General features: G+C 41.7%; 1 protein-coding gene across 1 annotated transcript; it reads left to right on the forward strand.

Moving 5' to 3' along the window:
- The first annotated feature begins 911 nt into the window (after positions 1-911).
- Positions 912-11,805, forward strand: NRPD1B (nuclear RNA polymerase D1B). Its single transcript, XM_089602395.1, has 19 exons — positions 912-1,157; positions 1,592-1,638; positions 1,910-1,990; positions 2,100-2,226; positions 2,404-2,519; positions 2,663-2,713; positions 3,233-3,412; positions 3,645-3,803; positions 3,908-5,791; positions 5,892-6,067; positions 6,152-6,227; positions 6,352-6,476; positions 7,145-7,302; positions 7,844-8,118; positions 8,212-8,385; positions 8,475-8,615; positions 8,732-10,596; positions 10,804-10,918; positions 11,024-11,805. Exons 3-19 carry the CDS (start codon positions 1,913-1,915, stop codon positions 11,504-11,506), a joined length of 6,183 nt encoding a protein of 2,060 aa, XP_089458521.1. The 5' UTR covers positions 912-1,157; positions 1,592-1,638; positions 1,910-1,912; the 3' UTR covers positions 11,507-11,805.
- The last annotated feature ends 103 nt before the right edge of the window (positions 11,806-11,908 follow it).

Raw genomic sequence — 11,908 nt, forward strand, 5'->3', positions numbered from 1 at the left:
TACCATTTATTATCACAATTGACATCCTATCCAAGTCACAGTATTCAAAGTGCGAGACTTCCCCATCAACATATACCATCTCTGAATCCATAGTGCCACCGTGATGAACTTTAAAAGTAAATAGGGTCGACGAAGGATTTGAAAGACAAAGATTCCAAGAATCATTTAAGAACAACCATTTAATAGTCTCGAGAATAATAATTTAATGTTCCATTCAGAGATTGATTACGACCGGGGACCACTACCACCACAAAAAAAAACCCTAACTCGGGACCACAACCACCACATAACCCAGACAAAACCCAGACAAAACATAAAGTTTGGGACCACCAACAACTATTATAAAATACAAAATCGGCAAAAGCAATAACCATGGGACCACCATTACATATAAAACCTTACCATAATCGACTCTTCTCCTTTCATTCTCTTCAGTCGACGCGCTCTCCACTTTTTTCTTCACCGCCGTTTTAAGCTTCGTTTTCGCCTTGGATTTCGGGGCTCGGGTTTTCTTCTTCGCCGGGGATTTCATCTCCACGATTTGAATTTTTGTTCTGATAAAATGAAGAAGTTTTCGGGGTTTTTTTTTCATTCATTATTATATCCTTAATTACTAATTATTCAGTAAAATTACAAAACTACCCATGACATATTTTTCAAGAGACGAGTTCCGTCGATAAGAGTTAACAGAAGGAGCTAATGGTTACATTGTAGGATTTCAAGTCCACTGATGTACGTTTTCATTTATCAGGGGGCAAATCGTTAATCACCATAGAGTTGAGGGGGCAATACTGTAATTTATCCATATTATTATTCATTTACTGCCGATCATGTCACGCTGCCCTTTCCCTCTGCATAGCATTGAGGCCAAAAAAAAAAAAAAAGAAAAAAAGAAAAAAAGAAACGAGCAAAGCATTTCTTTTTCATTCCCTTTTTACCCTCTTGTTCTTACAGCAAACGTACTTAAAATTCCGTTCAAAAGAACACCGTCAACGAGGACAAACCAGTAGATTCACAAAAACTGCTCGTTCGTCTACAATTCGCAAGTCATGCAAAAACAGCCTTCTCATTTTCCCTCTCTAAAACCACTCTCTCGGTGGACTGAGAAAAAGTAACAAAAAAAAAAAAGCTCGGTGAGCGCTCATTTCGTCTTCGAGGTTGGTCTGATTTTTTTTGGAATTACATTTTTCCCCTCTATTCGCGGGGAAGCAATAGGAAAAAGATGTTTTCCTTTTTTCGAAAAGTTTTTCTGTGCCTAAAACCCTTATTGTTTGCTATGGGTTTTAGTTTTAGGGTTTAGACTCGTTCTCTAGGCACCGATAATTCTTCTCACAACGTTTCTTTTTGACTCAGAGCGTTTGCATTTCGAGTTATAACTATGTTTCGTTGCTGCGAAAGTGAGTGAGAGTGTGAAATGGGGTTTTTTTTTTTTTTTTTTTTTTTTTTTTTTTTTTTTTTGTTCACTCTGTTTTGAGTATTGAAAAATCTCTCACTGAAGAAGCATTTTGAAGAGAGAACAAAAGATGATTTTCCATAGTTTCGTTTCTACTTTGCATTTTCTTCTTCTTCTTGTAACCGTGTTCTTTATCAGGGATTTTGACATTGCGGTGACGATTAAGGGTTGATCAAGTGACTCAGGTAGATTTTAAATTTTATTTTTATTTTTCCACTTTTGCATGATTATTTTTTTCAAGTCTTTGGTAGCTGAGAAAATAGAGAACTTTAAACCATATTTTTGTTTCAATTTTTTTTTTCTTCAGATTATTCTTCTTTTAATACTCTTTCCAAGAAAATGACAGTGATGAAAAAAAAAAATACATACATTGTTTCATTTTATGCAAGAGAATTTTGTTCTCTTCTTCTTCTAAACTAAGCATACTTTTCCAATGATTTTTACCTTGTGCTACAGATCATGGAAGAACCTAGTTTCCCCACAGCTGATGCAGAGATTACGGGCATCAGATTCAGCCTGGCTACACATAGAGAAATCGTGAGTGCAAGCACAGTTTCTAGTGTTTATATTTTATTTTTTAAATAATCGAGTATATGGAATTAGGATGATGATTTTGTATTTTTCTCCTTGTTTTTTTTTCCTGCAGTCTACAGCCTCTGTTAGTGGATCTGCGATCAGTCATTCCAGTCAGCTCGCCAATCCATATCTAGGGCTTCCGTTGGAGTTTGGTAAATGCGAAGCTTGTGGTGCGTCCGAGCCTGAGAGATGTGAAGGTACAATTCCAACATCACTTTTTATGTATCTTGTGGTTGTTTCTGTGATTTCAATTCTGATATATATATATATATATATATATATATATATATATATGTATGTATAAAAAGATGCCATTTGATGGCATTAATCCATGTAGTGTGATAAGAGTAACATTTGGTATGTATTATGCTCAGGGCATTTTGGATACATCGAGCTTCCGATACCCATATATCATCCCAGCCATGTCAGCGAGCTGAAGAGGATGCTAAGCGTGCTATGCTTGAAGTGCTTGAAAATGAAAAAGAGCAAGGTATGCCATTATGAATATTTAAGTTAATTACTCGACGATTCGTGTTTGTGCATCGTGAATTGTGCTCTGTTTGTTATGTGGAATGAGATTTAGTTGTGTTGTTACTGTGTATTGTGCCTGATCAGACTGTACTCACCTTTCAGTTTCCGTCCAAGACAGCTGGCATTGCCGAACAATTGCTCTCGTGCTGTGAGGTGTGCATAAACTTCAACCTACTTTCTGTCTGTTTTCAATGTTGCAATAAATTCATAGAAGCTACTTTTGGCTTCCTCGCTTATTGCACTTTCTAAGAGCAAGTGTCTCTTTTGATTTGTAATTCTCTTTTCTTTCAATCCTTAAAATCTACAAGTGTAAGAAATTCTCTGTATTATTTGTTTGTGAAACTGAGAATTGATGAGACTTGAGAAACGTTTTCCATGAAGTTAAAATTCGTTACTGCGTTTGTAAGTTGAGGTAAATTTGAGAGAAAAATGGATTTCTTAGTATATCCTATTCTTGTTTGGACATGCTTAAAGGATCTGATGGTAAATCTTGGATGTCCCTTAAAACTTCTAATTTCTCATCGAGTTTTCCTCAATCTGAAGAACAAGAAAAAGTGCTAGGGGTATTCATATATATTTTTTTTATGGAATTTTGCGACTCTTAAACATAGCGTCAGGGTTAGTTCCCGTGGAGTGTGACTTTCCGTTTATTTTTACATCGTAATTATACAGGTGGCTACTTTAGTTGCAGTTGGTGAGGTCGAGAAAGATGGCTATCGCTACTTGCAACTGAAAGTTCCATCTAAGAGGAGTTTACCGGAGAAGTTCTGGGATTTCTTGGAGAAATATGGCTATCGCTATGGTGGTTCTCATGGTGATGTGCTGGCAAAACGTCCTCTACTTCCTTGTGAGGTTGGTTCACAATGCGTCTGTATTTATGTGTTTTTAATTTTCTGTCTCTTTATAATGTATTTATCACTTTTTAAAGTACGTTTGGAGGAATTTCAGGATTTAATTGTCGGAAGCTTTGTTGTTCTTGCTGTCTCAATCTTGTTTTTTTTGTTCATGTTCTAGTGATTTTAAGTGTTTCTTTTGATTATTTTTTGAACTGCATATTCTTATAATATTGAAACTATATGTGAAGGTACTGGAAATGCTCAAGAAAACCTCAGAAGAAACCAAAAGGAAGCTTAGGGCTAAAGGTTTTTTCCCTCAAGACGGCTATATCCTTCAGTATTTGCCTGTCCCGCCAAACTGCTTGTCTGTACCCGAAATTTCTGATGGCGTCACCATCATGTCAAGTGTAAGCCAATCACTTAATAGATAGCTCTGAATTCGTCTTCTTGACCTTTTACTTATGATCAACTTGTAAAAAAAAAACACTTGTTTTTTTTCTTCTTCTCCTAGGATCCTGCCACGACCATGCTCAAGAAGGTGTTAAGGCAGATTGAAATTATCAAGAGTTCGAGAAGCTTGCCGAATTTCGAATCTCAAGAAGTTGAAGCTAATGAACTGCAATTAGCAGTTGATCAATATCTTAAAGTTCGCGGGACAGTGAAGTCACCTCGCGACATGGACGGCCGACATGGATATGGAGCCAAGAAGGACGAGAACAGCTCTTCCACAAAAGCGTGGCTCGAGAAAATGAAGACTCTGTTCGTTCGAAAGGGGTCGGGGTTTTCTTCTCGGTCCGTGATCACGGGAGACTCCTACAAAGCGGTGAACGAAGTGGGGGTACCGTACGAGATTGCGAGGCACATCACGTTCGAGGAGAGAGTTAGCCAGCACAACGTCAAGTTTCTACAAGAACTGGTCGACAACAAATTGTGCCTGGCTTATGGAGACGGCTCAACAAACTATTCTCTAAGAGAGGGGTCAAAAGGTCACACATTTCTAAGACCCGGTCAGGTTGTGCACAGGAGAATTATGGACGGTGACATAGTCTTCATAAATCGACCACCGACTACACACAAGCACTCCCTACAGGCTTTGAAAGTCTATGTTCACGACGATCACACAGTGAAGATAAACCCACTCATCTGTGGACCACTGAGTGCAGATTTCGATGGAGATTGCATCCATTTGTTCTATCCTCAGTCTCCGGAAGCTAAAGCCGAAGTCTTGGAGCTTTTCGCATTGGAAAAGCAGATTCTGAGCTCACACAGTGGGAATCTGATCATGCAGTTGGCCAGCGACTCGTTGCTTTCGCTGAAGATGTTGTTCAAGACGCAATTCATGGGCAAAGCCGCAGCTCAGCAGCTTGCGATGTTCACTTCATCGCGTTTACCTTCTCCGGCATTTTGGCTGACTCATTCTAAAGTCCCGTTTTGGACAGCGCTTCAGATCTTACAGACAGTTCTACCTGGATCCTTCACCAGCTATGGAGAGAGATTCCTGATCAGAGGAAGTGAGATCATGGTGCTGGATATAAAAAGAGACGCTGTCGCCTCTGTTGTGAATGAAATCGGAACCTCAATATGCTTTGAGAAAGGTTCTGAAGAAGTCTTGAAGTTCTTCAATGCCCTTCAGCCTTTATTGATGGAGAATATCTTTGGGCATGGTTTCAGTGTTGGGTTGGAAGATTTCTCCATTTCCCAGGAGTCGGCAGATGATATTCAGAAGGATATCAAAGGTGTTTCGCAGCTGCTGTCCAACTTGAGGTCAACATACAATGAGCTTGTGGAATTGCAATTGGAGAATCAAATCCGGCTTTCCAAACGCTCGGTAACCAAATTCATCTTGAGGTCATCAAGTTTGGGCAGCTTGATAGACACAAAAAGTGAAGGGGCGATTAACAAGATCGTTCAACAGATAGGCTTTCTGGGGCTGCAAATTTCCGACCGGGGAAAATTCTATTCCAAGACATTGGTCGAGGATGTTTCCTTTCTTTACAGAGGAAAATACCCAGAAAACGTTGATTATCCGGAAGCGGAATTCGGATTCATTAGAAGCTGTTTCTTTCGTGGGCTAGATCCGTACGAAGCAATGGTCCATTCGATCTGCACCAGAGAAATCATTGTTCGGTCGTCGAGAGGGCTGTCTGAGCCGGGAACTTTGTTCAAGAACTTAATGGCAATACTTCGCGATGTTGTCGTTTGCTATGATGGGACTGTTAGGAATGTTTGCAGCAACTCAATCATTCAGTTCAGCTACGGGGACAGAAGGACTCGGAGTTTATACCCTCCCGGCGAGCCTGTGGGTGTTCTTGCTGCGACAGCAATGTCGAACCCTGCATACAAGGCAGTTCTCGATGCTTCTCCGACAAGTAACTCATCTTGGGAGTTTATGAAGGTAATTTAGAATTTCTATTAATTATGAAATCAATATTGTTTTGAGGTTTTTGACTTATTGATGTGTAAGTTCCATTATAATATTGCGTTGAATTGTTCAGGAAATACTTCTTTGCAAGGCTAACTTCAGGAATGAGCGTATCGATCGCCGTGTGATCTTGTATCTTAATGATTGCGGGTGTGGAAGAAATTATTGCCGAGAAAAAGCTGCTTGCCTGGTAAAGAACCAATTGACAAAAGTCAGCCTTAGAGATACTGCAGTGGAGTTTCTGATAGAGTATGTTTTCCTTTTTTTTTTTTTAATTGGTTAATATATTTCTTGATATTTAAGGTGTGTTACGGTAATGGGATCCATGTGCAGGTATCGAGAACAGGCCTCTGTCAGTGGTGATATCCAAAGGAATGCAGGTCTTGTTGGCCATGTCCATCTGAACGAGGTTAGCACGTCTTCCCTGACCTTGTTTCTCATCATTTTCAACCCTCGTAATGAAAATGACATCATTATTACCAGACTTTTTAAGAGTTCAATTTTTTTTTTATTAATTTATCTGTACTGAGCAGAGAATGTTGAGGGAGAAGCACATTGACATGCTTCAGATTCTGGAAAAATGCGAAGAGACTATCGCTTCGTTTCGGAAGAAGAAGAAAGTTGGCAAATATCTGAAGAAAGCCGTTCTCTCTGTCAGGTTAGTTCAAGTTCAGCATGTAACTGTATACCATGAGGCTTAGATCTAGGGCTTGGTAATCCACGCGGGACAGACCAAGTAGTTTACTTGAACTTTGTTGTAATATATATGAACCTTGATATGCATGTAAATTATTCTGGGCTAGCCCTCCTACATTTGGGGGCTTATTGGGTGTTTCAATTGTAGTCGTAATCTCTCTCTGCATGCGTACCTTTTCTTATGGGCATCAACCATAGTAACAGTTTAATGCTTGTTGTGGGTTGCATCGTTTTTTTCTTCAAATTTGTATGGAGTTTCAACTTCCCATCTTAATCTTTTTTATTTATTTATTTATTTATTTTTTTTAATCATGAATATAAAACTGTCTTTTTGAATTTTTTTTAAGTAGACCTCATTGAAGGATTTCAGCAATTTTCTTTTTTCTCAATCTACTGCTGCACTTTGTTGGGTGTGGGTCTGCAGTGTATTTATATTGAACCAACACGCCTTCTTCGGATGACTTTTTATGTATACAAAGATGCCTATTGTATAATTCTAGCTCTAGTTAATAACGATTTCTGGGATGCTGATTTTGTTTGTAGTTCTTGCAGCTCTTTTTTTCTTTCCATTATTTGTGTTTATAACTCTGATTCAATATAAAGTAACTTTTGTCATCTGTTTCCTTGCAGTGAATGTTGCACCTTTGGACAGTCAGAATCTGAAGAAACGTGTCAAGTCCCGTGCTTGCTGATTTCCTTGCAGGATGATGTGTATCACTCTTTGGAAATCTCTTCACGCATCCTCGCTGACTCAGTTTGCCCATTTCTTCTCGACACCATAGTCAAAGGTACTCTTCTCTCTCTCTCTCTCTCTCTCTCTCTCTCTCTCTCACACACACACACACACACACACACACACACACACTAATTCTAATAATAAGAATATTTTTTTTATTCTATCCAAAGCAATGGAAAAAAAAGAAATAGTTTCTTTCTGCTATAAAGATTAGAAGGGTTCTTTTCAGAGTTTTGTTTGTGGCTCGGAGACCTCATCAATCTTATTTAATGTTTTCTTCCCCAACTGTTATCTTTATTTCTCCAAAAGAGAACCCACAACTTTGTTAGCTTAAATAAAGCAATTCATAATAAAAGAGAGCAACTAACATGCAAACCAGTCTCTTACTAACATCCTAAAACTGTTATTGAAGATCTCATGCATGCATGTAAGTAATACTTCCCGTTTTCACGTAGTTCGTTATTGAATGTTTACTTTGCAAAGTTCCTTTCAAACTCTCATTTCCACGTGTTTGATGCAAGCTGGCATATAAGATATTAATCTACACCCTTTACTTTTTCTTGGGATTTAATTGATGTCCCGTGAATGTGCAGGGGACACCAGGATAACCTCTGCGAACATAACTTGGAGCAGCCCAGACTCGATTACTTGGATAAGGAACCCTCAGCATTCCGACAATGGCGAGCTAGCCATTGATGTCTGTGTGGAAAGGAAAGCTGTGAAGCAGAGCGGTGACGCGTGGAGGATAGTCATCGACTCATGCCTCCCCATCTTGCATTTGATTGACACCAGTCGTTCCACTCCATACGGAATCAAACAAATCGAGCAACTGCTTGGGATTTCCTGTGTCTTTGATCAAGCAGTTCAGGTAAAATCTATTCGTTGAAATAATAGTTTAGGTCGTACACAGTAATGGTGTTTGGCCGTTTTAAGTTAGAAGGTTTTTTTTTGTTATTTTCAGCGCCTCTCGACATCGGTGTCGGCAGTTAGCAAAGGTGTTCTCAAAGAGCATCTCCTCCTCTTGGCGAACAGCATGTCCTATTCTGGGACTTTGGTCGGCTTCAACGCTGGTGGCTACAAGGCTCTATCGAAGTCGATGAACGTCCAAGTGCCATTCACCGAAGCTATGCTTGTTGTAAGAATTTAGGTTTTTATTTTTATGTAAGTTTGATTGTGCTACATATATAAAGCTTATTTCTCTGACCTTTTCTTTTTCCCTTGTAGGCACCCAAAAAATGTTTCGAGCGTGCGGCTGAGAAGTGTCATGTGGATTCTTTAAACAGTATCGTCGCATCATGTTCGTGGGGTAAGCATGTTGCAGTTGGCACGGGCTCAAACTTTGACATCCTTTGGGACACACGCGGGGTATGATTCTGATTCGCTTTTTTTTTTTTTTTTTTTTTTTTTTTTTTTTTTTTTTAAGTTCTGTTTGCTTATTCAATCAGTCAACAAATTCCTTGAATGTTTCCTTTCTTTTCCAGGTGGAATTCAACCAGAAGGGTGGAGTGGATGTGCATAGCTTCCTTCACATGGTTGGCACAGAAAATGGCGAAACTGAACCAATCCCCGGATGTCTCGGTGTCGATGTTGATGACATCGTTCCGGAGGTCGACGCCGAGAACTGTGAATCACCGAAGAACTTCAGTTCCGACAAGCCAGCCTTTGAAGATCATAATGAGTTCGTGAATTTGTCCGAGGACTTACCCGGGGAATCAGGCTGGGCCAGTGGGGCCAAGGACAATGATTGGGCTGGCGGGGCCAAGACAAATGATTGGGCTAGCAATGAAGCCGATGCTTGGGGTGGAAGTGCGGCTAAAAAGCGTAATCCATCTTCAAACTCACCAGATCCTTGGGGTGGCAAAGTTACAGAGAAAAATGTTACATCTGGTGCCAGTTGGGGAAAATCTAATGTAGAAGATGCTTCCGGGTCTGGGGGTTGGAACACCAGAGCTAAGGCAGTGGAAAGTGATTCTCCTGGATGGGGCAAAGAGAAATCGGGAAACTCACAAGAGCCTTGGGGCAGAGCTGCAGAGAAAGACGTTACATCTGGTGCCACTTGGGGCAAAGCTAATGTAGAAGATGTTTCTGGGTCTGGTGGTTGGAACGCCAGACCAAAGGCGGTGACAGTGGAAAGTGATTCTCCAGGATGGGGCAAAGACAAGTCGGAAAACTCACAAGAGCCTTGGGGCAGAGCTGCAGAGAAAGGCGTTACATCTGGTGCCAGTTGGGGTAAAGCTAATTTGGAAGATGCTTCCGGGTCTGGGGGTTGGAACACCAGACCAAAGGCGGTGGCAGTGGAAAGTGATTCTCCTGGATGGGGCAAAGAGAAGTCGGGAAACTCACAAGAGCCTTGGGGCAGAGCTGCAGAGAAAGACGTTACATCTGGTGCCAGTTGGGGCAAAGCTAATTTGGAAGATGTTTCTGGGTCTGGTGGTTGGAACACCAGACCAAAGGCGGTGGCAGTGGAAAGTGATTCTCCTGGATGGGGCAGAGACAAGTCGGGAAACTCACAAGAGCCTTGGGGCCGAGCTGCAGAGAAAGACGTTACATCTGGTGCCAGTTGGGGTAAAGCTAATTTGGAAGATGCTTCCGCGTCTGGTGGTTGGGACACCAGACCAAAGGCGTTGGCAGTGGAAAGTGATTCTTCTGGCTGGGGCAAAGAGAAGTCGGGAAACTCACAAGAGCCTTGGGGCAAAGCTAATGTAGGAGATGCTTCAGGGTCTGGTGGTTGGAATGCCAGAGCAAAGGCGGTGGCAGTGGAAAGTGATTCGCCTGGATGGGGCCAAGAAAAGCCTGGAAGCGGTGGTTGGTCCGGCTCCGATCGAGGTGGCTGGGATAGCCAAGCAGCAACTCCAAAGAAAGCCTGGTCCAACTCCATCGGAAACGAGGACCCTCCTTTGTCTGGTCAAGGCAAAGAGCCTGGTGCTTGGGACAACATGATACCCACAAAGAAGGCCACGTCCGAGACTTTGCCTGAGCAAGGGAAAGTGATCGACGAGTGGGCAACGCCGAAGAAAGCGTCGAGCGATGCGTGGGGTAAAAGTGCCGAGCCCGGTTCTGGTGGTGGTGATGGGCTTGTTGACAATCCGTGGGGGAAGAGGGGTTCTTTCCAGGAAAGGCGGTCTGAGAGTCCAGGAGGGTGGGGCCAAGATTCTGGCGGCTGGAAGCTGAATAAGAATCGGCCCTATAACAATAGACCTCCAGGAGGGAACTCGGATCACGGCGGACCAAAGCTGTTCACCGAAACGAGGCAGAGGCGGGACATGTTTACGTCGGACGAGCAAGACGTGCTCGCTTTTGTGGAGCCGATAATGAAGTCCATCAGAAGAATCATGCACCAATCTGGGTATGTTTTCTTTTTGTTTCTCTTTTGAAATTGATGCACTAGCAATTGTAGACGAAAAAGAATAATTGAGAAGGCAATCCTGTTATAAAATAGCTGAAATTCTTTTAGTCAGTTGCTTCTACTGTTTGAGCTCATTTCTTGCATTGTGTCTGTCTGCGATGTAATGTTCTGCGTTGTTCTTTTTGGTTGCTTTCTTGGTTTGTACAGGCAAAATGACGGAGAACCGATTCCACCAGAAGATAAAGCATTCATAACCGAAAATGTTTTCAACTACCATCCTGAAAAGGATGCAAAAATGGGTGCGGGGATTGATCATTTCATGGTATGTTAACAAGACTTGTCTGCTGCGTATCGGAAAAAAAAAAGTAGTCGAACTTTTCCAATAAAACTTAATCACTGTTTTCCGTTAATTACAAAAACACTACAGGTGAGCAAGCATACGAGCTTCACGGACAGCAGGTGCTTTTTTGTTGTCTCGACAGACGGCCTTAAAAACGACTTCTCGTACCGAAAGTGCCTCGACAACCTCGTGAAAACCAAATACCCGGACGTGGCCGCGGAGTTCCTGGGCAAGTATTTCCGGAAACCCCAACCTCGACCCCCCGGAGGAGAAAATCGGGAGCGAAACCCCAACCCGGAACAATCCAAGCCCGCCTGGGCTAAGAACGAGGGCACACAAGGAGGCTGGGGAAACAACAAGGGCCAAGGGAATTGGGGTCAAAGCTCAACTCCAGAGTCTGAGAAGCCTCGGGGGAACTGGGGCGAAGAGCCATCGGAGACTGAGAAGAAGGGTCAGCAGGGAAACTGGGGAGCGAATTCGACCCAAGAGTCACCGGAGGAGGCCGCCGAGGGAAACTGGGGCCGGAGCTCGGACACGAAGAAGATGAGCTCTCAGGGGAATTGGGGCTGAAGCTTTTTCAGTGTTTGTTTGTTGTGTGTGATGATGAAAAGTGGGGTTCGTTTGTGTTTTTCCCTCTGCGGTTTTGACTTGTAAATACTGTCAGATGGTCCTGTAATTATCGCCTCCTTTCTAACTCTACTCATCAACGGTTCAACTTTTCGTTTTTGGTAGTTAGTTTAGGAGGTCTTTCCGTAGCCATGAATCTTGAGAAACTGATAATTCGTCAAGGAAACTAAATTTATATTATATATATATGAGAAAAATGGAATCGATTGGAAGTTTAGCAAAATCAGCTGTCAGAATTTGTTTATCATTGAAATTTAGTTGCCTTCTTGACGTGGAACGGATATATCTATTTATTTTAAATATTTTACAATTTACCTATTATTATTATTATCCAAATGACTATTT

The sequence above is a fragment of the Urtica dioica genome, chromosome 12 (assembly GCF_054948205.1).
Source record: "Urtica dioica subsp. dioica isolate 48M chromosome 12, U.dioica_male_clone48M_v1_H2, whole genome shotgun sequence".
NCBI lineage: Eukaryota > Viridiplantae > Streptophyta > Magnoliopsida > Rosales > Urticaceae > Urtica > Urtica dioica.